Source organism: Alosa alosa, chromosome 5 (assembly GCF_017589495.1).
Source record: "Alosa alosa isolate M-15738 ecotype Scorff River chromosome 5, AALO_Geno_1.1, whole genome shotgun sequence".
Classification (NCBI taxonomy): Eukaryota; Metazoa; Chordata; class Actinopteri; order Clupeiformes; family Clupeidae; genus Alosa; species Alosa alosa.
The window spans coordinates 8891598-8916853 of NC_063193.1; the positions used below are offsets into that span (position 1 = coordinate 8891598).

Below are 25256 nucleotides of genomic sequence, written 5' to 3' on the forward strand. Positions count from 1 at the left end.
AATGGGAATTACATTTCATGTGAACATCATCCTATCCTTATTAGACGTTCTCTGCAGTAAACTACAGTCCTTGTAAGCGTCCATTGTTTTTTCAACCCACTTTTAACTTCCAACAAAATTACGTCTCACTGCAACGATGCGCCATCTAGTGGACAAACGACTACTTATCCCCAATACTGGAAATGTAGCCATGATGATGATGAATATTTATTTTGTTTTTTTTAATCCTACTGAATTTGTAATTATGTATCGGCCGTTCTAATACCGATAGTATGTGGGTGCCTGTGTGTGTGTGCATGTGTATATGTGTGCACCGCCATCTACAGGCCAATGAGTGTACAGTCACTAAATGTACACATAACCTAATTTTTTAGACCCCCCCATGGATGAAATTCTACGAAACTTGGCATACCCCCAGAGAATGCCAGGTCAATCATACACATAAAATTTGGTGCAGTTCTGAACATCTTAACTGAAGATAGGGGCAATTAAAGCAGAATAATATTGCATTTTCATTTTTATCCGGGGTGCAAATCACAAATGAGTGATTATGGGCCAGGTTGATGTGGGCCCTTGAGACCACCATACCATAAAAGATTCTTCATCCTCAGTGCCACGGTTCAGGTAGTTATTTAGGAAAAACTGCTTGTTTTGCGTTTCGGGAGGCCCAGCGGGGGGGGGGGTTAGTGGCCCCCGTGGACGAAACTAAATTTTTCCGTAAAAGTCTAGTGGGGCTACATACCCACCAAATTTCATGTGCCCCGGTGGTTCGGTGTCCCGGGGAAAAAAAAAAAAAAAAAAAAAAAAAACCTTTGACAATCCCTATATGACCGCTTCGCTAGCGGCGGTCATAATAATACATGCATGGGTTCTGCACCAGTACTGCACATTGCACAATGAATAGTGTTATAGCAGCCAGCTAGCAGGAAAGTCTTCCTGCAGTGTTCAGTCCTACAACTATCACTCTGGGACTGAAGGTGCATGTGGTTTCTGTGTGATAAGTTCTCTGTGAGCGATTTAACAGAGAAGACTGGGTGTGAATTTGGATGCACATTTTGTGTCTGTCTGCCCTATTGGGTTAACAAGAACTTGAAAGAGCAATATTCATAAAATAAATAATAATGTACAATAACTAACTACTATAATAACTAACAGTAAAACTATGTTTTAAAACATCCCCACATGATATGAATGATCCTATGTCTGCTGAAGCCTACAAGGTTACAGTATGTTATTCTTAGTACCTACTTGTCTGCTGGTTCGATCCTGCATCTGCTTGTCGGCTCCAGTTTCCTGTATCTGTAGGTTCTTGAGAAAAATGTTGTAGATTCATTGCTGTAGATTCCCATCTCCATGTGACTCTACACTTTCAAGCTTTAAGCAAAGGCAACAGATGTACAATATGTTTCACAGAGACAACTGAGCAGTGACCCTACCTCTCTAATTTTCCATCATTTAATATGCTAGGCCAAAGAGGAAGTCTCTTTTACAGGTTAAACTTTCCTTCACCCTCAACCGCCAGGTCATTACTATTCTCCCTAGGCTTATTATTATTCTGCTGAACACTTTTTCCATTAGCTATTAAACTTGAACCGGTTAACTTAGAAACTTCATTCAAACGTTGTAACATTTAAAAAAAAACAAGCTTTCTACTTTCTATTGGGCATTATGACATCATAAAGGGTTGTTAACACTGATTTGCACCTGTTCCAACTGCAATCTGCTCAACTAGGCTCCATTTCTCTCTGTATCTTATGGAGTGAGAATTGTCTCAAAATGATTTAAATATATATAAAAGGATATATATACATATACATACATTTATAAATATCCAAATACAAAATACAAATATGAAAATGTGACATACAAATAAATAAACAAATTTACATAAATAAACGTGTCTTTGTAAATATATTTTCGAGATTTTAAAATAAATATGCTTGACTTTGTATGTGGAATCTGCATTTGTGAATCTCCTTTTTGCTTTTATGTCGATGACGTAATTTTGAGACATTCCTACTGCACACCAAGATCCACAAATAAATACCACTAGATTTGAATGCGAAGACACCCTCCACTGAACAACCAGCAGATGGCAGTGTTGTACAACATGTCTGTTATCAACTGATAGCAACTGAATCTTTCCTACGCTGTTTTCCCTAGTTCAGTTCAGTCAAGTGGTCTATGACTAGCAGGATTAACGACATGGAAGACACTGGATGAAATGGATAGGTAAGTAATAACAACTAGCCAGAACGATTTATTATCGGTTTTGATGTGTAGTGCCGTTTTTAATTTCATAGACACCTCCCTGTCTCCCATTGTACCAACATGACGTCTACCATCGTCTCCATGCCAAAGGCCCAGACAGTGTCCAGTCTCAACGATTACTGTGCAATTGCACTCACCCTAATAATAATGAATTCTTTTGAGAGGTTGGTAATGATACATATCAAAAAGACCATAAACATAACATCTGGCTCTCACCAGTATGCCTACAGGCAGAACCACTCCACAGCTGATGCAATCTCTGTTGTGATCCACTGGGCCCTCACACACCTGGAGACGAGTGACTCATGGATTTTGGTTCTGCCTTCAATACAATCATACCACAGACACTGGTGAACAAATTGACAGGACTCAGACTATTCCCATCACTCTGCAACTGGATTTTGGATTTCCTGACTGACCCCAGTCTGTCAGGTTCTACAATATCACATCCTCACCCATCATCCTCAACACTGGCTCTCCCCATGGCTGTGTCCTCAGCCCACTACTCTACATGCTGCTCACTCACGACTGCAGAGCTCACTATAACGATAATTACAACAACCTCATAGTAAAGTTTGCAGACGAAACAGTAGTGCTACGACTCATCAGCAATGGGGACGAGTCGGCGTATAGGCAGGAAGTGAATAGACTGGTGCTGTGGTTTAAGGAGAACAACCTTATCCTGAGCACCAACAACACCAAAGAGATGATAGTGGACTTCCGAAACAAAGGCCTCACACCCCCTCCTCTCTTCATTGAGGGCACAGCTGTGTAGATGGTTCATATCCTTAAATACCTGGGGGTGCACCTCTCCAACACTCTCACCTGGCAGGACAATTCCAAGAATGTCATTAAAAAAAGCTCATCAATGGCTGTACTTCCTGAGGAAGCTGAAGAGGGCGGGTCTGAGCATCTCCATCCTCAACTCCTTTTACAGGTGTGTACTAGAGCAGAGCATACTAACATCATACATCACCATGTGGTACTGCAGCTGCACAGTGACAAAGAAGCAGGCGGTGCAGCGGGTGGTCAACTCTGCACAGAGGATCATCGGCTGCAGCTTACCACCCTAGTCAGACATTTACACCAGCAGATGCAAAGGCAGAGCTGCCTGCATCATGGGACACTCCACCCACCCTGCACATTAACTGTTTACCCCTCTTCCCTCAGGCAGGAGGCTGCGCAGTATCCAAGCGAGGACCTCCAGGTTGAGAAACAGTTTCTTCCTGGACACTATAAGACTGTTGAACTGCTGCCACTGCCAGGCCCTGAATGTTTTGGACTCTACTGCACTTTAAATACTACACTTCAGAAACATTTGCTGCTACGTCAATGCTGCTGTCCTAGTATTTCTAGTATTTTACTGTCTGTAGTATTTTTAATATTGCTTACTTATTTATTGATTTTAATTCATTAGATGTTTTTTTAACTAATTTATACTCTGATATTGAGAACGGAGTACTGTATGCTCAACATGTTACATAATGAATGACAATAAAGTATCCTTGATCCATGTTGACCTTAGAAACACCATTGTAACTATCTCTGTATTATCAGTTTTACCTCTGTATGAAAGGGGCGTAGCTAGAAATTATAATTAAAGGTTGTATCAGAGATTGCGGGTGACGTCATTTCTGTTGGGTGTTTGAAGTGAGATCCCAAACAAATCGAGCTAGCTTGCCCCTCCCTTCCGTGTTTGGTACATCATGAAAAAAAACGATCATGAACGAGTGCAAAACCATTAACTACAATTCCATTTGAACCACTGCTCCGAAGGTTGGTTTGGTAGGCCTACTGAAAAATCTCGTTACAAATGACATCTGAAGCAGCAACTGCTTCATTCTCTGAATCACCTAAGTGGTTCACAGCGCCGCCGCGCCGCTGCCACATGCGAACCAGTCAGGTGCTGCCACTGTGTCCGAATTGTAGCATGCTCAAAGCATAAACTTTAATGCACAACATTGCGTTTGGTTAGCCTCTACAGTGACAAGCATTAGTTTGTTCGTATTGATTTATTTTCATTACTATGGAACCATAAAGGAAGAAAGACATGAGGGAAAACTTTATTCTGATCACTCCTGATCAATCGTTATTTGTAAAAAGGATGCTATCCCATTCTTAGTATACATGTGCACTGTGTGTATGTGTGTGTGTGTGTGTGTGTGTGTGTGTTCACCAGGAGAGGTCGCTAATACTGAAGCTTTGAGTAATGAACCCATTTTTGAAGTAATTATGACCAACGCTGCGCAGCGAAGCGGCGGTCATATAGGTTTAGTCATTTTTTTTTTTTTTTCTTTTTTTTTTTGCATGTCCAAATTTCCGTCAAGGATTCCCGGGACACTAAAAGACCAGGGTAGACGAAACTTGGTGGGCATGTAACCCCATATGGATAGCATGGAACCATCGTTTTTCGTTTTGATCTGTAGCCCCCCCGCTGGACTGCACCCCCGAAAGGAGGGTAGGGCAGACACAGTTTTCTGTGAATATCTCGAGAACTGTAAGGTTTAGGAGGACCATTTTTTTGTATGTTGATCTCAAGAGGCCATGTCAACCCATTCCATAACCACTCATTTCATGTATAGCGCCACCTAGTTAAACACAAAAAAGTAAAAATGAGGTGTTGTAATTGCAGGTATCTGTGACCTAACATAGTCAAAACTGCCCGAAATTGGAATTGTAGGATCATTATGACACCCTGTGAATACACGCCAAGTTTCGTCGAATTCCGTTCATGGGGGGCCACACAATAAATTAATTGATGTTACTATACACCAACTGGCCTGTAGGTGGCCGGAGACAGTTTTCTGTGAATATCTCGAGAACCGTAGGGCCTAGGAGGTCCACCTTTTTTTGTATGTTGGTCTTAAGGGGGCATGTCAACCCATCCCATTACCACTTATTTCATGTATAGCCACCTAGTTAAAAATTAAAAGCAAAAATTAGGTGTTTTCACCACAATATCTCTGGCTGACATGGTCAAAACTGCACGAAATTGAACGTGTAGGATCATTATGACACCCTCCAAATGCATGCAAGTTTTGTGAACTTTCGTTCATGGGGGGCCTTACAATAAAATAATTTATGTGTACATTTAGTGACCGTACACCAACAAGGATTCCTGGGACACTGAAAGACCGGGGTACACGAAACTTGGTGGGCATGTAACCCCACATGGATAGCATGGAACCATCGGTTTTCGTTTTGATCTGTAGCAGGCAAGATGGGGGTGGGGTTGTATAAAATGAATTTTACATGTGAAATCTATGAACTAATCATGTTTTGGTACTTGTTGTCTAGCAGATACCAGTGAGAATTGAGTGTGGATAATGCAATTTAGTGAGACAGTTAGAATCATATAGGCCTTCAGCGTGATTTATTTTTGTGGAAAAAATGTGCTGGACTGGGCGGCGGTCATATTTTGTACCGCTCTGCGGTACATCTAGTTGTTCTGAGGGTTCAGTACTTCACTAAAGCTTAATTTGCCCATCACTATATCAGTGCTCTCAAGATTTACGTGTTCGCGTAGTGACAATCAAAAACTGCACGTTATTATTCTTGCGATACGCTATTATGGTTGGTTTGGCAGTTTAGAATGATAAGAATGGACAACAAAGTAGCCTAATGGTAAGCGTGAAAGTAGGTGGGAAATATTTAGGTGTGCCAGGCCGACGATTGGGTGTTCCAAGCACACCCTGGCACACCGGTGGCTACGCTACTGCTGTATGATATTTTACATCATATATTTTGCATTTTCATGCACTGGTAATTCCTTGGAAATACATTTCTAGTTTCTTTTCATGTTTCTCATGTTCAACAACTAACTGAGGCACAAAAACACAATGGTCAGCCGTGAGTGTGTGCTTCCTGCAGTAATGACAATATTCCAATTGCGCATGAGAAACCCCCTCAAAGTGGCCTGTTATGAGGATAAAATACAAAACAGTCGTCTATTAGTTAACTGAAAGAAATGTTGAGGCTAGACAAACACTTTTTAAATGAACTCTTTGAAACTGATGTTGCCATTGTATCACTTTCTCCTCTTTTAGAATTTAAGAATCCCAAAGTCACATCAGTGAGGGTTAAGGATCTTTGTTCACATTTAATTATTATGGCAGAATATAAACTGAAGTGAGCTCATTTATTCTCTGGGTGGCAGTAAAGCGCTATATGGTTCCGAATCCGCCAGTAAACCTCAAGAAGAAGAAGAACCCCTACTGCAGTAGTGAAAAATGGCTGAGTCGGAAGAGGAGGTGGACGTTTTGGTTCAAAGAGTTATGAAAGATATTAATAACGCGTTTAAGAGAAACCCCAACATGTAAGTTATTTTTTGCTATTGTTGCAGTTATGTGAGAAGTTTAGAGTGAGTTGGCAGGGTTAGATGTAGCATGGTTTTGGTAGCTTAATATCAGAGGCCACTTAGCCTAAGCTACATAACCAACTTCTAATTCGAAGGTAGCTAGCTGATGCTAAATTAGCAAATGCTACAGTAGCTAGCTATTCCGAACAAGCTTAACGTTACGTGCCCCGGCTAACAAGCTATTAGGCTAACGCTAAAGCACCACCACCCGGTAACCTGCCTTGTGTGTGGTGTAGGGGATTTGATGCAGTGTCTGAAAACATGTAACGTGATTCCATGGTTTTGCAGCAAACGAAAGGATGGGCTCGAAGATGTGCAATGGTTGTCATGCTGATGTTAACTTTGCCCAAGCTACATGTTGTTTTGACAATTTAGCTGGCTGTGCTAGCAAGCTTGCAAACGTCAACTGAAAGATTTGCAACGAGAACAAACGAACAGGGCAACTACCGACCAACCAATTCTGCAAATGTTTATTTTTTGCTTAGCTGGAAATATTGCTTACTTGTTCAGTTTAAAATGTACCAGTTAAACAGTTAAAATAAATAAATAAGGAGTTCCGAAGCGGGGTGGCTTCAATGGAAATGGTTGGCTATGGTAAAGCAGAGCTATAACTTGACGTTGAATATTGTTTTCTTGTTTGTCGTTAATGTCATATGATGTAAATCAAATACTAACCGGTCATCGTATTTAGCTCTTCCCATATGGCTCCTCTCTTTTGCACAAGTTGTACACCACATTCATAATCACGTGACTCAAAACGATCAGCGTTTCAAATAACTTTAATTTGAACAATAGACGAATGACATCAGTAACGGGTGATGTCGTGTAAGTGTCACTGTCAACAGAATGCTGAGGAAGCAGGTAGCCTGGTGCTGCAGATACTGGAAGCCAACAAGTCTAACATAGCATAAGAGTTTCAAATACATCTCAACGATTTTGGACTGGAATAGAAATCAGTCATAGGTATGAAACACATTGATGTTCTATTGTTGGGATTTTGTTGGAGTGTGCGATATGAAGTTTGAGACCACAACAGTCTATGATGACCCGAGTCTTGCTTTACTTCTATTTTATGTTAATGTCCCACCCCAAAGGTCATGTCCCACTTGTGTCTTATGTCTTCATGATGCCCTGCTAAAGCACCTGTGTGTTCTCTGCTACCGCACTGTGGAAAAATACATCATGAATGAACAGCATTGAATTCTGGATTGGTCATTTCACAGTGATGAGATTGGACTCATCCCCTGCCCGGAAGCCAGATACAACAGGAGCCCGATTGTCCTGGTGGAGAACAAGCTGGGAGTGGAGAGCTGGTGTGTCAAGTTCCTTCTTCCCTACGTCCATAACAAGCTGCTTCTCTACAGACAGAGGAAACAGTGGCTTGACAGGGAAGGTAAGTTGCCCTGGAAATGTTTTGTCACTGTATTTTTCTTTGTTGATCTACAGTAGTCATTGTGTGTGTGTGTGTGTGTGTGTGAGTAGTATAAATTATGGAACTGTTTGGGGAAAGGTGAAAAACATGTAAACAATATGTTCCCTGGAGCAGAAATATATTCTTATTTTGATTGGGACAATCTTGCAGGAGATTCTTGTTGATCAGTTGATATGGCAACTGCTCTTTATGGTCATATTTGTAATTAAGGTGTTCAGAAAGAGCAACCCCACAAACAGTAGTGCATATTCTGCCGGTGTGTATGTACTTTTAGAGTGTAGAACCTTTGCATAAAACATGGACAGTGCCTGGGCAGTATGTTGTATTATGTGGGTCATGGTGAAGTCAGCAGGCCTTTGTAAGAGCTGGGTGACCTGCAGAGAGTGAGCGACCCCAGCGCTGTTCTTTTGTTTATTTAGAGGAAGAAATCAAGCTGTTCAATGGACAATGAAAGGGCATTTTGCTCGATCGCTCTGTCGCTATCTCAGGCACTTTTTCCTCCTCCCACCTCCTCAATAAAGCTATGTGGTTACTCAGGTATTTTAAGCACAATCTCTTACTTTTTTCTCCCTCTCTCTCTCTCTCTCTCTCTCTCTCTTCTCTTTGTCCTCTCCTTCTCTGTCTTTCTCACTCTAGCGCTTATAGATGTCACCTGCACGTTGCTGCTGCTAAATCCAGATTTCACCACTGCTTGGAACGTCAGGTATCTGTCTTTGATTCTCTACTGTTGTCAGTGCATGGAAGCTGGCCAAGACCCTCCATTCTCTCCTAGCTGAAAGCTTGCAGTCTCATCATATCTCTTTCTCTTTATATTTCCTAATACATGACGACAAGAACCCCTGGCCTTTACCCAGTCAAACCAGTAGGTTGGAAGACTCTGCAAATGGTTTGCAACTAGCAATTGATTGTGTGTTGCATGCATTTCCACCTTTCCTCACCCCAACCCCCACATTGCCCCCACCACTCCACCCTTTAGGAAAGAGTTGTTGGAGTGTGGGGTGCTGTCTCCCGAGAAGGACCTCTATCTGGGGAAGCTCGCACTGACCAAGTTCCCCAAGAGTCCAGAGACATGGATCCACAGGTGAGTCTCGGGGGGCTTGTTCCATCCCTCCTCCTCGCACCACAGGGGAGAAGGGTGAAGGAGACCCTCTCTAGTCAAACTCCTCACTATCTTGCACTTTGTGAAGCATTCCGAGACAGAGGAGTGGTTAAACATATAAAAAGGCTTGCACTGAATTGGTCGACTTTGCACAGCCACAGATGCAGCAGCTATAAAGCAACACAATAGAATAATTGATATCTATGCCCCTTAACATCAATTTTCAACACCATATAGCGCTAAGACAGTACCCACTTAGTCAAATGTCGACTAATAAGGCAACATGATCCTGCCCGATTAACAGCATTTCATAGTGCAATATCAAATGTTCCAAGCACACATTGGCAATGTCAAAGACTTCATTCTCAGTATAGCAGTGTGATCAGTGTAGCATCAGAATGAGTTAGCTGTTATTTGAAGCTAAAAGTACTGCATTGTGTCGCTTTGACATGCTTGTTCCATGTTCGACCGTATGAGCCAGGGCTGCCAGAGAACACAGCTGAAATATTTATGTGCAGATTGGTGTTATGCAATCGGAAATGCACAGCGCGGACTGGGCCGCATCCGGATATTTCTGGGGTCGAGGCTGTTTTCTCTCTGCTCTGGCTGACTGATTTATGCTCCTCCCATTACCAGCTGATGAGATCGGATAGTCGTGGCGTCTCATGGGAAGAGCTGAATATTAGGGTGGCACAGTTTTACCGTCCTCAATTTCAGTCAAGCGTGTGATTCTCTCTCAGCATGGGTGGGAATGAGAGGGAGAGAAGGGGTGGGCAGGCAAGAGAGCTGCATGCAGAGTTTAAATAGAATTTCAGTTGTGTCTAGATTTCCAGACAGCTCTGTGATTTGACAAGCTACGATGTCTGGATGGCTCAATTGTGAAACGCAAGCTTGGCTGGGAGGTTAGCATTGTAGCTGTGTTTTCACAAGGCTAAAACTGTGTGAATGTTGAACTCACTTGTCTTTTGATGGTCAGAATTATATTATAATCATTTATTTGACGCGCGTGTGTGTCAGACGCTGGGTCCTGCAGCGGCTCCAGCGGGAGCTCTGCCCGGGGCTCGGCGAGCGGAAGGAGCAGGCAGACGGCGAGCACGGCGATGGCGGCGAGGCCACACGGCATGGCGAGCGTTTGCGCAGGCTCCTGCAGGAGGAGATGCGCGTGTGCGCAGACGCAGCAGGACGTTACCCCAGCAACTACAATGCCTGGTCCCACCGCATCTGGGTGCTACAGCACCTGGCCAAAGGCAACGTGAAGGTACTGCTCTCCTTATGACCGGGGTCACACATACAGGCACAGGCTCTATATATTTATGTTTACTATTCCACTGTACTGTGACTGTGTAAACATTAAAATGATGGGTGGTTTAATATGTTTTGATAATATTTTTTCCCTAGAATATTTGTCTAAATTATACAGGGCAGTTGTAATGCCCTTTCATTATATTTCTCAAAATATTCTTGGAGATGTTGGCTTTTTATATACCTGGGCAGCTTGCCCATGTAAATATTAAAAGAGGTGTGTTGTGCTTGAGGAGTGAAAGTGAATTATTGTACATAGAATATATGTCTATGGTTTTATGAGACTTAGAACCTTTGAGTGATGTGCAATGTCGTGCTCAGGTCCAGTAGTAGATTGGCGGGTATCAGGCTTTCTATTTTATCATGCTAACGTTAATTATTTTGTTCTCACCACACCAAGGCAAAGCTGTGAATGTACCACGCTTTAGCTCTCAAGGTCAAGCCTTTGTGCTCAAGAAAGTTTGATCTAGTCTCAAGCAAGGCTTTGAACCGGTTCATAAAACGAAAACCAGAAACTTCGGGCATTTTGCTAGGAACTATGATTTTTTTTTATGTTCCGGAACAGAAACAATTTTTCAAAATAGTGGTAACCGGTTAATACCGGTTCTTTTTTTGTTCCTTTGGAAGGTTTGTGTCTTCAATGAAATGATGAGGGTCACCTCCTGTCATTCAATGAATGCATGGAGAGTGCAGACAGACAGAGCTTGCCACTAGCAGGCAATCAAAATTTTATTAAGTCTCCAAACCTCAATGATTTCATTTCACCTGTTTTCTCTTTTTACTAGGCCGTGATGAACATTGTTGGAAAAAACTAGCATTAACGTTTACAGCTTTAATTTATTTGGAAAAACGTAATAGTTCTCATTTTGGCATTTAGACAATGGGAAGGCATCCAAGAATCCAATATTACAGTACCTACCAAAAATATACTGTATGACAGCATTTTTTGTTTGACCAGGAAATTATTCAGGCTAAAGGCTATAGGAAGACACTGGCGCAGCTTGTATAAAGCAAAGGCCTAGTGTTTTATTATGTTTGCTGTAGGTTAGAGTCTGAAAGACAATACTGTGACTATTAATAGCCAGTTTGAAAGCATACATATATTTTTGTCCGACAGCTGACATGGAACGTTATTAACCGGTTCAGAAACAATATTTTTTTGTTCTAACCGGTTCGGGAATGACAATTTTGGGGTGGGAACCAAAACCAGAAACGTTAAAATACTGTTTCTGTTCAGAACGAACCAATTGGCAAAAAATCTGGTTCAAAGCCCTGGTCTCAAGTGCTTCTTTTGCTTTAGTACACTGAATAAAACGGTTAGGGGAGTGAGTAAATATGCCAAGAATGCATAGTTTCTTGGCCTGGCTGCAGGTCAAAGTAAACTGGTAGACTGATGCTTCTGACAATGTGCAAGTCAGCCTATAGCCACCAGGGGGACTCTTGGAATCCATAACACATATGAAAGAGACATGTTGTTTTGCCTCAGCCCACACGCACGCACGCACGCACGCACGCACGCACGCACGCACGCACGCACGCACGCACGCACGCACGCACGCACGCACGCACGCACGCACGCACGCACGCACGCACGCACGCACGCACGCACGCACGCACGCACGCACGCACGCACGCACGCACGCACGCACGCACGCACGCACGCACGCACGCACGCACGCACGCACGCACGCACGCACGCACGCACGCACGCACGCACGCACGCACGCACGCACGCACGCACGCACGCACGCACGCACGCACGCACGCACGCACGCACGCACGCACGCACGCACGCACGCACGCACGCACGCACGCACGCACGCACGCACGCACGCACGCACGCACGCACGCACGCACGCACGCACGCACGCACGCACGCACGCACGCACGCACGCACGCACGCACGCACGCACGCACGCACGCACGCACGCACGCACGCACGCACGCACGCACGCACGCACGCACGCACGCACGCACGCACGCACGCACGCACGCACGCACGCACGCACGCACGCACGCACGCACGCACGCACGCACGCACGCACGCACGCACGCACGCACGCACGCACGCACGCACGCACGCACGCACGCACGCACGCACGCACGCACGCACGCACGCACGCACGCACGCACGCACGCACGCACGCACGCACGCACGCACGCACGCACGCACGCACGCACGCACGCACGCACGCACGCACGCACGCACGCACGCACGCACGCACGCACGCACGCACGCACGCACGCACGCACGCACGCACGCACGCACGCACGCACGCACGCACGCACGCACGCACGCACGCACGCACGCACGCACGCACGCACGCACGCACGCACGCACGCACGCACGCACGCACGCACGCACGCACGCACGCACGCACGCACGCACGCACGCACGCACGCACGCACGCACGCACGCACGCACGCACGCACGCACGCACGCACGCACGCACGCACGCACGCACGCACGCACGCACGCACGCACGCACGCACGCACGCACGCACCGTGTTGTATGTGTTTTTTTTTTTTTTTTTAGTTTAGTTTAGTTCATTTTTGTTTATGTTTGTATGCTTGTCGTCTCGGCGTGTCTCACTTCTTGTCTCCACCCTTTACAGATACTGCATGACGAGCTGTCCTCCATGAGGCTGTGGGTGTCCATGCACGTATCCGACCACAGTGGCTTCCACTACCGCCAGTTCTTGCTCAAGGCCCTTGTCCGGGAGCTCAGCCAGCAGCAGCAGCAGGCCCAGTCTCCAGCCTCGTCCCCCCTGCACCCCTCCTCCCCGCCACCTTCGCAGGGCTCCCCGACCAACTCGCCCTCGCAAGCCAACGGCGAGGCCTCCACCGCGGTCAGGGGCCCCGAGGCCCACGTGGGTGCCCACACCGTGGTCTCCCAGCTCTTCCACGACGAGATGGAGCTCTGCACCGACCTGATTGAGTCTTACCCTGGTCACGAGACGCTGTGGTGTCACAGGTTAGCAAGTTCCTTTGTTTGTTTATTGTTTAGTTGCGGATCCCCATTAATTGACGCAGAAGCGGCAGACTAGTCTTCCTGGGGTCCAATTAAAAATCAGAACATACAAATAATAAATTATCAATCACATATTGTACATTCAAATACAGTAAGAGTAGCAGTGACATCAGATTACAGATAAAAACACAAAATACAATACAGTGAGTATTGAGTCAGAGTCCAGAGTTCATAATAAACATGCATAAAAATAGGATTTTTAGCCTATTGAATTCTTTCTTTCCAGTTACAACACACATTTGCAAAGGGAGTGAATTCCATAAAGACATGGATCTATAGAGGGCTGTTTTCTTCATTGCATTCGTTCTACAATGTGGTAATAAAACTCTTCCTGCTATTGCAGATCTAGTACCATATGAATGAGCATCAGAGCAGAAGCCAATTTCACTGAAGAGAGCTCTAGGAACATAAGTGGAAATTACATTCTTAATAAATATCAAGGACCTAATGGATAACCTATCAAGAACTTTAGGCCACTTCAGATCAGAATGCATTCGGTCAACATTTGATCTGTAAGATCCATCAAGGGCAAGTCTCGCAGCCCTGTTTTGTACAATTTGAAGTTTGTTTAAGTCAATCTTCGAGACAGAGGCCCAAATTACAGAACCATAGTCAAGTTGGCATAATACTAATATTTGAACAACCTGTCTCCGTAGAGTAGCAGGTAAGTAGATGGCACATTTACGGACCGTTGCAATGCTTCTACTCATCCTGGCAGCTATCTGCCTAACATGATCAGTCCAGGACAGAGTGTTACAAATGGACAGTCCTAGAAGCTTTAACTTACTCTCCTGCTTGACGGGTTGACCAGAAATCTGCAGATCTGCAAGCATAGGCTCACTGGCTAGACTATGCCGTGATCCAAAGACAATGCTCAAAGTTTTTGATGGGTTTAAAACAAGTCTATTTGCTGTAACCCACTTGACCACTGCATTCAGATCTTGTGACAGAACAGACTTCAGTTTACAGCATGTAGATGCAGAATAGTATAGTGTGGAATAGTCAGCATATAAAACCATCGTGGATTCTTCAATAACAAGAGGTAGATCATTCGTAAAAATAAAATAAAAAGAAAATAAAAGCGGACCCAAACAACTTACTTGCGGCAAACCACAGTCAACGTTAATGCTATTGGACATAGTGCCATTTAAGAAAACCTGTTGCGTTCTGAATGATAAGTAATTCTCAAACCAAGAGATTGCCATAGGTCAAATGCAGGTCAAATGCAGCGCTGAAGTCCAACATGACATCACCAGATAATAATGAATTGTCAGTCCCCCTTAACCAATCATCAGTCATTTTTACCAAGGCTGTGCAGGTGGGATGACCCTCTCTGTAGGCATGTAGTGCATTACTTATCAAATCATTCTTAGATATATAATCATAGATTTGGTTATATAAAATCCTTTCTAAAATTTTACTCAGAACAGGTAGGATTGTTAGTTAGGACCACTGAAAGTAGATTTGGGGTCTTTTGGTATACAGTGGTGGCTTTTCCTTCTTTCCAGCGTTTAGGACAGGTTCCATTTGATAGACAAGAATTAAATATGTGACAGACAGGAAGAGCTATATAATCAACAGCTATTCTGAATAATTTACCATCAATACAATCTGTACCAGCAGACTTTGTTTGTTTGTTTGTTTGTTTGTTTGTTTGTTTGTTTGTTTGTTTGTTTGTTTTGGCAAACCACTCCACCAGTTGTAGTTACCCTAGAGCTCTCCCAGCATGTCCTAGATGTTTCACCCTCTGCCACAGGTGGAGAAACTGGTTTCTCTTTCTTTACTCTTTCACCATCACCATCACCATCATCATCATGCGACTCTCTTGACTCCACGGGAACGTGCCTGTGTGTGTGTGTGTGACTGTGGTGTTGCGTGATGAATGGCCCTGTGCTGTGGAGCTGGAGTTAGAGCTGGTGGCAGGCAACAAGGCAGGACCCCCAACACACACACACACACACACACACACACATACGCTGCTCCCTCCCTAGGGTTTGATCACCAGCTGCTCCACTGGGAAGTGCTTACCCCGGCTCCACTCCGGCTTTGTAGGCAAACGTGTCATAACAGCAGATGTGAGCGAGCTGGGACGGTAAGCGACCACCGAGTGCAGCAAGGTGGAAGGAGCTCCGTCTGAAAGCTGAAGAGGAGAGAACGAAGAGCAAATGACTGTGTGTGTATGTAGGCCGGGGCTTTGCAGCATATTGGCCCAAATATCTACATGGCCATGTTAAAGACATTATTTGCATGGCTGACCTCAATTTCATCACTTGGCCAAGCTTTAAACACATTAAGGATTGAAAGTTTAAAATGAACAGAAGTCAGGTCCATGATTAAAAGAATATGGGCATTATTCCAATCTTCTTGAACATGAACTAGGAGTGTTCAGTCAGTGTGAAAGCACAACGGAGGCTTCACTGTAGATACAACAATGGATAGATTTGTTTTTGCTTGATGGATTTACAAACATGCTCATTCTCTGCCACTCTCCCTCTCTCTCTCCCTCTCTCTCTCCCTCTCTCCCTCCCTCTCTCCCTCCCTCTCTCCTCAGGCGACACATCTTCTACCTCTGGCACCAGTGGGCGCAGGAGAAGGACCTCGGCCAGGCCAACGGGGACTCTCCCAGCCTCCTCAACCACGCCCAGGAGCCTCCCGCCGCCCCATCCCACGCGCCGCCACCCTCCCACCACCCCGAGGAGGCCACAGCGACGGTGCCTGCCAACGGCCAGCAGCCCACGGACATGGAGGTGGACGGAGAGGTCGAGCCGGAGATCTACTCGCTCTCGGACGCCGCGGGGCAGCAGGGTGGCGGTAGCGGAAGCGGAAGCTGCTACACGCGGGACACCAAGCGGCTGAAGCGGGGGCCCACTCCGCCCTGTCCGGCGCCCAGCCTGTCGACAGAGGACGCCTTCATCAGCCGCGTCCTGGCCGACTGCCGGAGCCCCGAGCAGCGGCGCTTCGCCACCGCCTACAGGAAGTGGCTGGACTCCGTTATAGGTCAGTAGCCTTTTCGCAAAAAAAAGAACGAAAAAATGAAAACAAAAAAACGACACGGAGAAGGCCTCCACAGGCCTCCACTGACTTCCTGCTGCGGCACCTCTCATCTCGTACACGTGAGGGAGGGAAGATGGAGGGGCCAGGTGGAGGAGAAAGAGAGTGAGGTCTCTGTGGTAGGTCAGAGACAGGTCATCTTCACTTCATTTAATTCACCCTCTGAAAACAAAAACAACAGCTGGACCTTTTTTTTCCCTTCAAACTGAGAGTTGTTTGGAGCTGTTTCACAATGAAAACCCATTGCCCCCCTCTTTTTTTTTGTTTTTCTCTTACTGTTTTTTTTCTCTTCTCATTTTAAATAATCTTAAAGGTCAGAAGTGGTGTGTGTGCCTCCCTCAGTTTTGGTGCTGTCAATCTCAGGTCTGTTTCAGCATAATACAATGTTTTCTTTTTTTCCCTTCATTCTCTTGGTCATTATCATTATTTTATTTTTGTTTTGGGTTTGCTTTATTTTTTGGGGACGGATTGAGGCATGTCTACATTTATTCTTTTGCGTCTTCCACTTGATATGAAAGAAATAACTGTAGCAGATTCCTTTCGATGCTGCCATCCATGTTAATTCCTGACTCAATTGGAACAGACTTACATGCTGCATTCTGCTGCTTTGTGTTTCTGCATCTGAGTATAGACATGAACAAAACATCCTGACGTTTCGCCACAGTCAGGATCTAGTAAGCACAATCAGTTGAAATCGTGACACTTTAGATGAAAGTAGCTTAACCCGCAAAAAGTTATTAGAAAAAAGAAAAGCTTTTTTTAAAAAAGCAGACATTACTTCATAGATTCTCCCTTTGCTTTGATAAGCGTAAAGTCAAGATCTTGTGTCTTCAGAGTGACTGCCTTCCTTGACCGTGTCATCATGGCGGTTGTAGCTACAGGCCACAGACAGGTTAGGGGATACACACCCTGACAGGCAGTCAGGACCCCTCCCACCACACCCCCATCCCTGTCACTTCAGCTCCGTCAGCCTAAAGCTGCATTAAGGAGCAGAGTGTGGGCTAGGTGATGGGATTGGGAGCTTTTGGTTGAGATGACCCCCCACCCCCCAGAGGGGAACTTGACGCACAAGTTAGCAGAGCTGATCAGTGGACTCCATCTTTAGCCTGCCATAGGTGTCTATTCTGATGGAGGAGTGTGCTCCGTGTCCGACCTTTTGCCACCACCCCCAACCCCCCAACCCCCCTACCCCCCACCACCCCACACCCCACCCCCACACACACACACACACACACACACACACACACACACTTCACCAGCCAGCCTTCCCTCAGACCCACAAGCTTTCTTTCACTCACATGGCCTTTTGGCTGCAGTAGGACATTTTCGTCTTTGCCTCTGTGGTTTTTAACACCTGAAAATGATGGCCATAGAATCCTCCTCCGTTTGTTAGTAGATGCTGCTGCCTTTGGTTGTCTCCTGTAAAACACTATTGTACGGTAAGCTATTAGTTAGACTATATTTATGCACAGTAAGATGAGGAAAGAGTGAAGAGTGACAGATTTTACTCAAGCAATTTTTAAAGGTCCATTATTTTTCTGTTGAGGAGCTGATGAACTGTGGTCCTGACCATCATCAGAACTGGAATCATCTCAATGTTTGGATTCTGTTAGAGCTCTTAATAAATGTTTGACTTGAACTGGGTTGCATCATCATAGAATAATAAATTGATTTTAATCAATTCTTTAAAAGTGTACGGGGGATACAATAATACACATTGCATAATTGTATATTGTTAGTTACACCACGGTAGATATTCCAAGTGTTTTTGAAACCAGGACTGCCGCACTACTGTTGTGTATAAAGCCAATCAAGTGTGACGGACACTTTTTAATTTCAAGGAAACACATAACCCATCTTGTCCTCTTTAAAACCATATCTATAGCTAACACGTCTCTGTGAGGAACAGTTTTTTTTTTTTTTTTTTTTGTTGTATAATATATACACACACCCATTTTGTCTTTGCATTCATTTTTGTAGGAATTGAAGATATTATTATTATTATTATTATTATATATATATATATATATATATATATATATATATATATATATATATATATATATATATATATATATATATTTATTTGCACAGTTGCACAAATTACAATATACCTGCACATTATTTATGGTAACACATTCAGAACTATGTATTTTCTGTAGGGATCAAGTTACTTTAGAAGAACTGGTTCATTTTGAACATGGACTCTTTGTCATTTCCTTCCTAAGGTGGCTGTTTGAATAGTGCTGACATATTGTCATATCTGAATACTCTTGCACAAGTGAGCAGCGATCTCTGTGATGTGGTCAGACATGGCGACACATCTCATTGGTACATATGACTTTTGGGTGGATCATGGGACATATGTGAGGGTCAAACTGTCCTGTACTGTAGTTCACAGGCAGGCTCAGATAGAATTTGAGGTTTGCTGTAGGGAAAAAAAGCAGTTGCTTCTGCATCCACTGGCCCCTTAGTTTCACTACTCCTACAAGAGCACATTAAGCACTGTGTGTAGAAGAAACTACAGGCTAGTCTGCAGGAAGGTTTTTTTGTTTTGAAGACACTGATAAGGTGTGGGAAAAAAAGTTTTGAGATTTTAAAAGTGTGTTTATAGACACTTTGAGTCATTTTGAGTGTTTGAATTTTAAGTAGAGCAGTCTGTAAAAGAGCGCATTTTAAATCTGAATTACTCACGTAGCGAAATTCCCAGCAGACCTTGACAACTGTTGAAAGTTTGTCACCCTCTGACCACAGTGCCCAAAGGATGGCTTTGATGTGGAGTAGAGTTGATGGACAACCCTCTCTCTGTGACATCTTCCTTGTAGATCTCGTTCAAAGAATCTTGGGGACATGAGTCTAGTCACGCATATGTTTGATGGATGTTCCCCCTGATGAAGGCTACACCTAAATGCTAATTCAACCTCAAAAGTACTGGTGGCTTTCTTTTTGCTTTAGCTGGTTATCTGTAATCTTAGATGTCTGGCATGTTGCAAGACTTTTCCCCTAAAAGGTCACAACTGTTTCACTCTTGTCCCCATCCCCTTTTGATAGTTTGACTCGACTGTCTGTTCTTTGACATCGTCAAATACATTTCACTTCAAACCTTCAGACTTTGCTAATGTACTGTTCAGTATCATTCATCTCATCTAGCCCTCCCTTTTCATGCTCTGTGTCGGAGTTGGTGATCGGTGTGGCCGTATCCCACATTCTGAGAATCCTCAGGCCATGTCTGACACCTTTTTTATTTCCATCCCTCCTCACACGTCGAAGTCACTCCCACCCCCCCCCCCCAGTCAAATGCATACATCAGACAAACATGACATCTATACTTTTAAATTGTGTATCACTAAAGACGGTGAATGGGATATGTTTGGTGTTGGCGGCACAATGCACCATGCGCTGAGAACAAAAGGACAGACATGCCGGAGTGAGGCTTGCCTCAGAGACGCCTTCCCACACTGCAAATGCCAACTGTCAGCCGAGATCAAGCCGCCGTGAGGTCAGGGGCTGTTGAGGACGTGCTTGTTTTTCAGCCAATCTTGTGTTCCCTCTCTGCCGAGTCACCAGAGGGGTTTTAACCAATGCTTCAGATAGCCAACCACTGTGTTAACCACCACGGTCATGTATCTAACCAAGGTCGAGTAATTGAGTCTTATACTTGTCAGTTTGATGTACCCACAGTTCCCATGTTTTGTGTCCTTTGTCTTATCCTATGAGGGCTTCCACCTAAACCAGGGTATAATTTAGTAATAACGAAGTAAATAAACAAATACGAAGTGTAACTTGAGATTTTTTGAAGTTAATTATGTTTATATTATTACTTATACTGACTGTGTCTTAAGTGTTTTACTGTTTTGCCACCTTTATAATATTCATACATAATCCTCTGTTGGATAAATGTAATTGTATTGCATACCATAGATGAATATGTGTAAATGATACATCTATGCAGAACATTTCTGAATTAAGGTTCAATGAGCTTTCAGAACTAAAAGTAGCTTTGATTATTCTACGTTTGCTGCATCTCCATCTCTGTCGATTTAGTCAGGTAAGGTACTGTAACATACAACTGACTGGTCTGCAAAGGCTATATTAAGAACATCTATCATGATTCATTTTCATATTTATTCATATTAAGTATTCTATTTATTTCAATAATACATTTTTAGCTCCTGTGTTCACCAGGATAGATATATTTTGTCAGCTTCTCACCATGTGAAATAAAAGCTCCTTTTAAAAAACAACTTGCATTCATGTCTTCTGTTCTCTATTGAAGCTATTTTGATTGTCTACCAGGAGTGATTAAATGTCAGAGGTGTCATTTTTTGTGCATTGCATTAAAAAGCAAACAATATCTAAATGCATGTGCGTTTTGGATCATGAGCATGTAATTTAAGGTATAGTAATAAAATGTGACTTAAAGTAAAAATGGAAAGAATAGGGCAGTCAAAGAACAGCCATCAGTTATTTAAGGCAGGACACCAGTGACCCATCAACATTTCACTAGGGGAGATGGCCTGGGGGCCGGTTGGAGCTCATGGACATAGGCCTACAATACACAAGTTTAGTGTTGCAGTATTCACTAAGTTATTATATCTAGGAAACTGGCAATTATGGACATTGGATACTTGAATGTTTTGGCATCTCTGTCCTGTTTCTTTCCTTTTCTGATGAAATGTAATGTTTTCAGTGTCTGCGATAATGTAACCGTGATAGTGTAGCATCTGATGTCACGGTTGTAGGCTAGTGGTAGAGAGGGAGGGGCGGACTGCGTTCGCAGACCGACAGCCGTCGAACAGGGCGACAGGCAAAGATGGTGGAAGCAGACGTAGCAAGCAGAGCGTCAAAAATGCTTAAAATCTTCCAGTAGAACTCAGGTGAGCGAAATCATTATGTTCCATCTTGTAATGTTTTATGCGTGCTAGCTTTGCTGTTCATGCCGGTCACAAATTGAAGCTCATATGAATGCGGAGAGGGGAGGGTGGAAACGGTGGTTGTTAGATGTCTGTGCTTTTGCCAAGTCTTTAGAAATAGGCTGCAATGAGTATTTTCCTCCGATTGGGAGTAATGTTACATCTGTTGTTTTGTGATGTTATCAATAATTTGTAACATGCACATTTCCTGGCGAGTTCCCGTTTTGGATCGTGATTACAATCAGGAAAACAAAGGATGGTGCTGGTGCAAGAAATCATCGCGGTCAAGAATAACACGCCCCACTTTCCTCCCCATTTTTAACAGTACCATCATTCAGGTGATGGAGAATTGAGGGCCGATTCGTGCGATAGCCTCCGGCTGATTCATCTTCCCTTAAATGGCTAGTACTAGCCTCAGTGTTAAAAGCAATGTTGACTTGGCACTTTTGGCCAATCTTGCAGTTTCCTCTGGTGATATTAAAACTTTATCGCTGTTTCTGTGTGATGGTTTTGTGTGTGTATGTGTGCTATAAATGGATAGGCGATCCCAATGAGTTTATTTGTAGTCTACAAATATCCCCGAACTTCTTTCATATTGCAGTAAACATTCATATCGCAGGCCAGTTGGGATAACTGTTACTTGCTCTGTACCATGACCAAGGCTTGGTGTTTTTTGCCAAATTGTGTGCTACTATGCGTTAGCAGTTGAATGGCATTTCTCGAGGTGAAGGCTACGTTTGTGCTGTAGGCTATCGAGAATGGCCTTCCTGCCAAATACATGCCCTGCTTGCTGTCGCCGATGTGTTTTTGAGATGCTGTGCAGGTGGCAAGGGGAAATGCTTGAGTTGTTAATGACTGGTAGGGAAATTGCGTATTCTCTTAATGAAGATGGGAACATCGTCTGTCTTCATTGCCCAACTCTGCAGTCCCAATGACTTGAGATTTCACATCCTTCCGCAGCGTTGCACCTTTGCCTCACCGTTTGATGATGCTGGCCATGCAGGTAGACAGCACGACATCAGTCAGTGGTTATTGGTCACGGTTGAGGAGATGGGAGGAGTGCGGATCTTTGCGGCTGTGAGGTAGGCTGAACACCTCCGGTTTGAGCGATCGCTTGATGATGCTATCGATGTTCAGTCATGCGTTGGTTTTGATTAACCTGTCTTCGAGATTAGATTGCATGTCATGCATGTTGCAACACGCAATTATTCACCCAACCTAATACAAACGGTGTGTATGCATTTCGTTTAATTTCGATGTCTGATATTGTGAACTTGACTAAGCAGTGTCGAATTGGGTATGTTGTTTTGACATTTTGCCACAGCAGTTCATGTGATAGGATATATGAAATAGGTTGCATTTCCCACATTTTAAAGGTTGCCCAGGCTTTTTCTTATTTTTCAGAGAGATCGGCTTGTTAATTCAAAACAACTGAACTAAGAGTGGACAAGGAGATTTGTGTAGGCTACAGGATCTACATGTACACTGACTAGGATAAAACCAGGTTTAATGCATCCCACATAATATGCCGAAGGGATCTGAATATAGCCTAAGCAATCAGCCTGCCATGTCTGAATAATAGAACTGTGGTTGCCATAGGCCTATACCCTCTGACACATGCACATCATGAAAACGATGTTTGTTGTCAATCCTCACTTTATGTTTGGATGTAGGCTATTGTGATGTCAACAAATCGCCTGACACAATGTTTTGCCCAGGGAAAGTAAATAACCTGGTATTAAATGACTGGAAATGTGACTGTAACCAGATGGAAATGAAATAACCATAGCACTAAATAGTTTGATTTCTGTAGGCTACTTTCCCACATGACATGTGAAGACATTGTTTCCTTGTCACATTTGTGTGCTGTGATGTGTGAGCCATTCTTGGTTATGTGAGAACTGACAAACAGAAGTGTTTGCAGAGGTTGTGCTTCTACATTTGTCTCTCAAGTCCACCGGTCTGGCACTGAAGAGGATTTGTCATATGGCACACATGCACTGCAGCTGGAGAAGTGATGCATGGGAAGATTTCCCCTGAGGCACAGATGTGTTCATTTTTTTTATTTATCCGGTGTCATTGTTGTCCATGTGTTTTGAGAAAGAGATCCAACTGATGTGTGTGTGTCCCTCATCTAATTGACCCTGCAGTGGAAAGAGGTATTTTGGGATTTTGAAGAGATTGGGGTGCAAGCCTAACCTGACTCTCGCCAGATGAATTTCGTTCTGCCTAGCTCCACTCATCCATCTGGGATCAATCCATTGAAGGGTTGCTTCAGAAGGCTGGGCCTAATCAAAAAATGCTTGCATATGATTGGATAAGCCACTTGTCCGTCATCTACTGATGTGCTACTTCAACCACTCACATCGAAGCCAACCCGTGACGCTGATAACAGTCTCGCAGTCGCTTCTACGCTATGTCACATCTATGAAACTCCCGCCCTGCGTCCTGATTGGCTCTACCATAAAATCTGGTGAAGAAATCACTCTCAACGGAAGAGGTCCCAGATGGATGTGAGTGAAGCTAGGCGGAGCTAAGCGGAACGAAATTCATCTGGCGAGAGTCAGGTTAGTGCAAGCCTGTAAGTTTATCTAAATCTGGTTTTGTGTTCATGGCATTTCATTTGCCATGGCACACATGCATGTGTGTGTTTAGAGGGCGTGGAGGGGTATGGCTGTGCTGTGGTAAGGTTTTATAGCAGAGACAGGCGAGACAGAGATGGTGATGAGTTTGAGTTTGTGCTAATGTCTGTGAAGGTAGGGGTCTTACTCATACTACTGGCTTTCTGATAAACTGCAGGGTTATTGTTTAATATCTTCCCATTTATGTAATCTCAATGCCTGATCACTCTTGTTATCTCACATGACCAATTGTTTTCTCCCCTGTTTAGTCTTTAGACCTTATAGACTCTCACTCATTTTCTAAGGCTGCAGCTATCCTGTTTTCTGGATAGGCCTTGGTATGGTTTCATTATCGATTTGCTGTTTATCAGTTTTATACCTCTACATCACAACAGTCTGGCGTGTCTGGCACTGTTGAATAATACGTTTGGTGATTTGTGGAAGAAAATCAATGTAAGGTGACTGATGATTTCAGAGAACTGTCAGCTGTGCATGGAGATTAGGAGAGATCTTGAATGTATGTATCCTCTTACTTCCATTTTGCCAACTCAACCCCACACACACACACCACCACAACCACCACCAGCACACTACCCATAGATACACACACCCGTCTGGTACTTTCTGACGTCCCCACACTTCATCATCCAGAGTGCTTAATTGCATTAGTGTCAGTCTCATGGCACTGAATCACTCTGAGCATTTGTATTCTCAGTAGCTCACCTCAGATGCCTCGCTACACCAGAGCTCATCCGTGTGCACATACATTACTCCTATGAAAAGAATAACAAGAGGAAATTGGACTACATAGCAATCTCGCATATATCCTAACTATAATATATGCATATTCTTTAGGCTATTTCTTTTACCCACATACACAGTCCATCAACTGTACTCCAGTCCTTATTCATTTGTGTGTGTGTGTGTGTGTGTGCTCTTGGGCTCACACTGCATGTTAATAGTCAGAATTGGGTTCTCTCTTGCAAATGTATTCTTATGAAGAGGCAGTGGGTCCTGGTCAGGGGAGGACATGGGGGGGGGGAGTAGAGCAGCTTCTCAAGATAGCCTCATTATACTGGAGATATTGAAAGGCCAGTGCAGGTCAAGCGTGGAATTAATTAGTAAATTGAGTAGTGACAATTTGAGAAAAGACTGCTGCAGATGAGACTCAACAAACA

General features: G+C 44.0%; 2 protein-coding genes across 5 annotated transcripts in view; both read left to right on the forward strand.

Moving 5' to 3' along the window:
- Window positions 1-6482: 6482 nt before the first annotated feature.
- Window positions 6483-17724, forward strand: ptar1 (protein prenyltransferase alpha subunit repeat containing 1). Its single transcript, XM_048244308.1, has 7 exons — window positions 6483-6586; window positions 7852-8021; window positions 8697-8763; window positions 9037-9141; window positions 10177-10417; window positions 13078-13436; window positions 16045-17724. The coding sequence occupies exons 1-7, from the start codon at window positions 6501-6503 to the stop codon at window positions 16496-16498; spliced, it is 1482 nt and encodes a 493-aa protein (XP_048100265.1). The 5' UTR covers window positions 6483-6500; the 3' UTR covers window positions 16499-17724.
- A 3539-nt stretch (window positions 17725-21263) lies between these two features.
- The window catches only part of apba1a (amyloid beta (A4) precursor protein-binding, family A, member 1a), a 48388-nt gene continuing 44395 nt past the window's right edge, over window positions 21264-25256 (forward strand). For 3 of the 4 annotated variants that reach the window (XM_048243309.1, XM_048243312.1, XM_048243310.1), the window contains exon 1: window positions 21264-21421. The gene's annotated coding sequence lies outside the window, so the exon portion shown is untranslated. Of the gene's footprint in view, window positions 21422-22293; window positions 22540-25256 lie in introns of those variants that run through there. The other variant, XM_048243311.1, reaches the window with a different exon arrangement.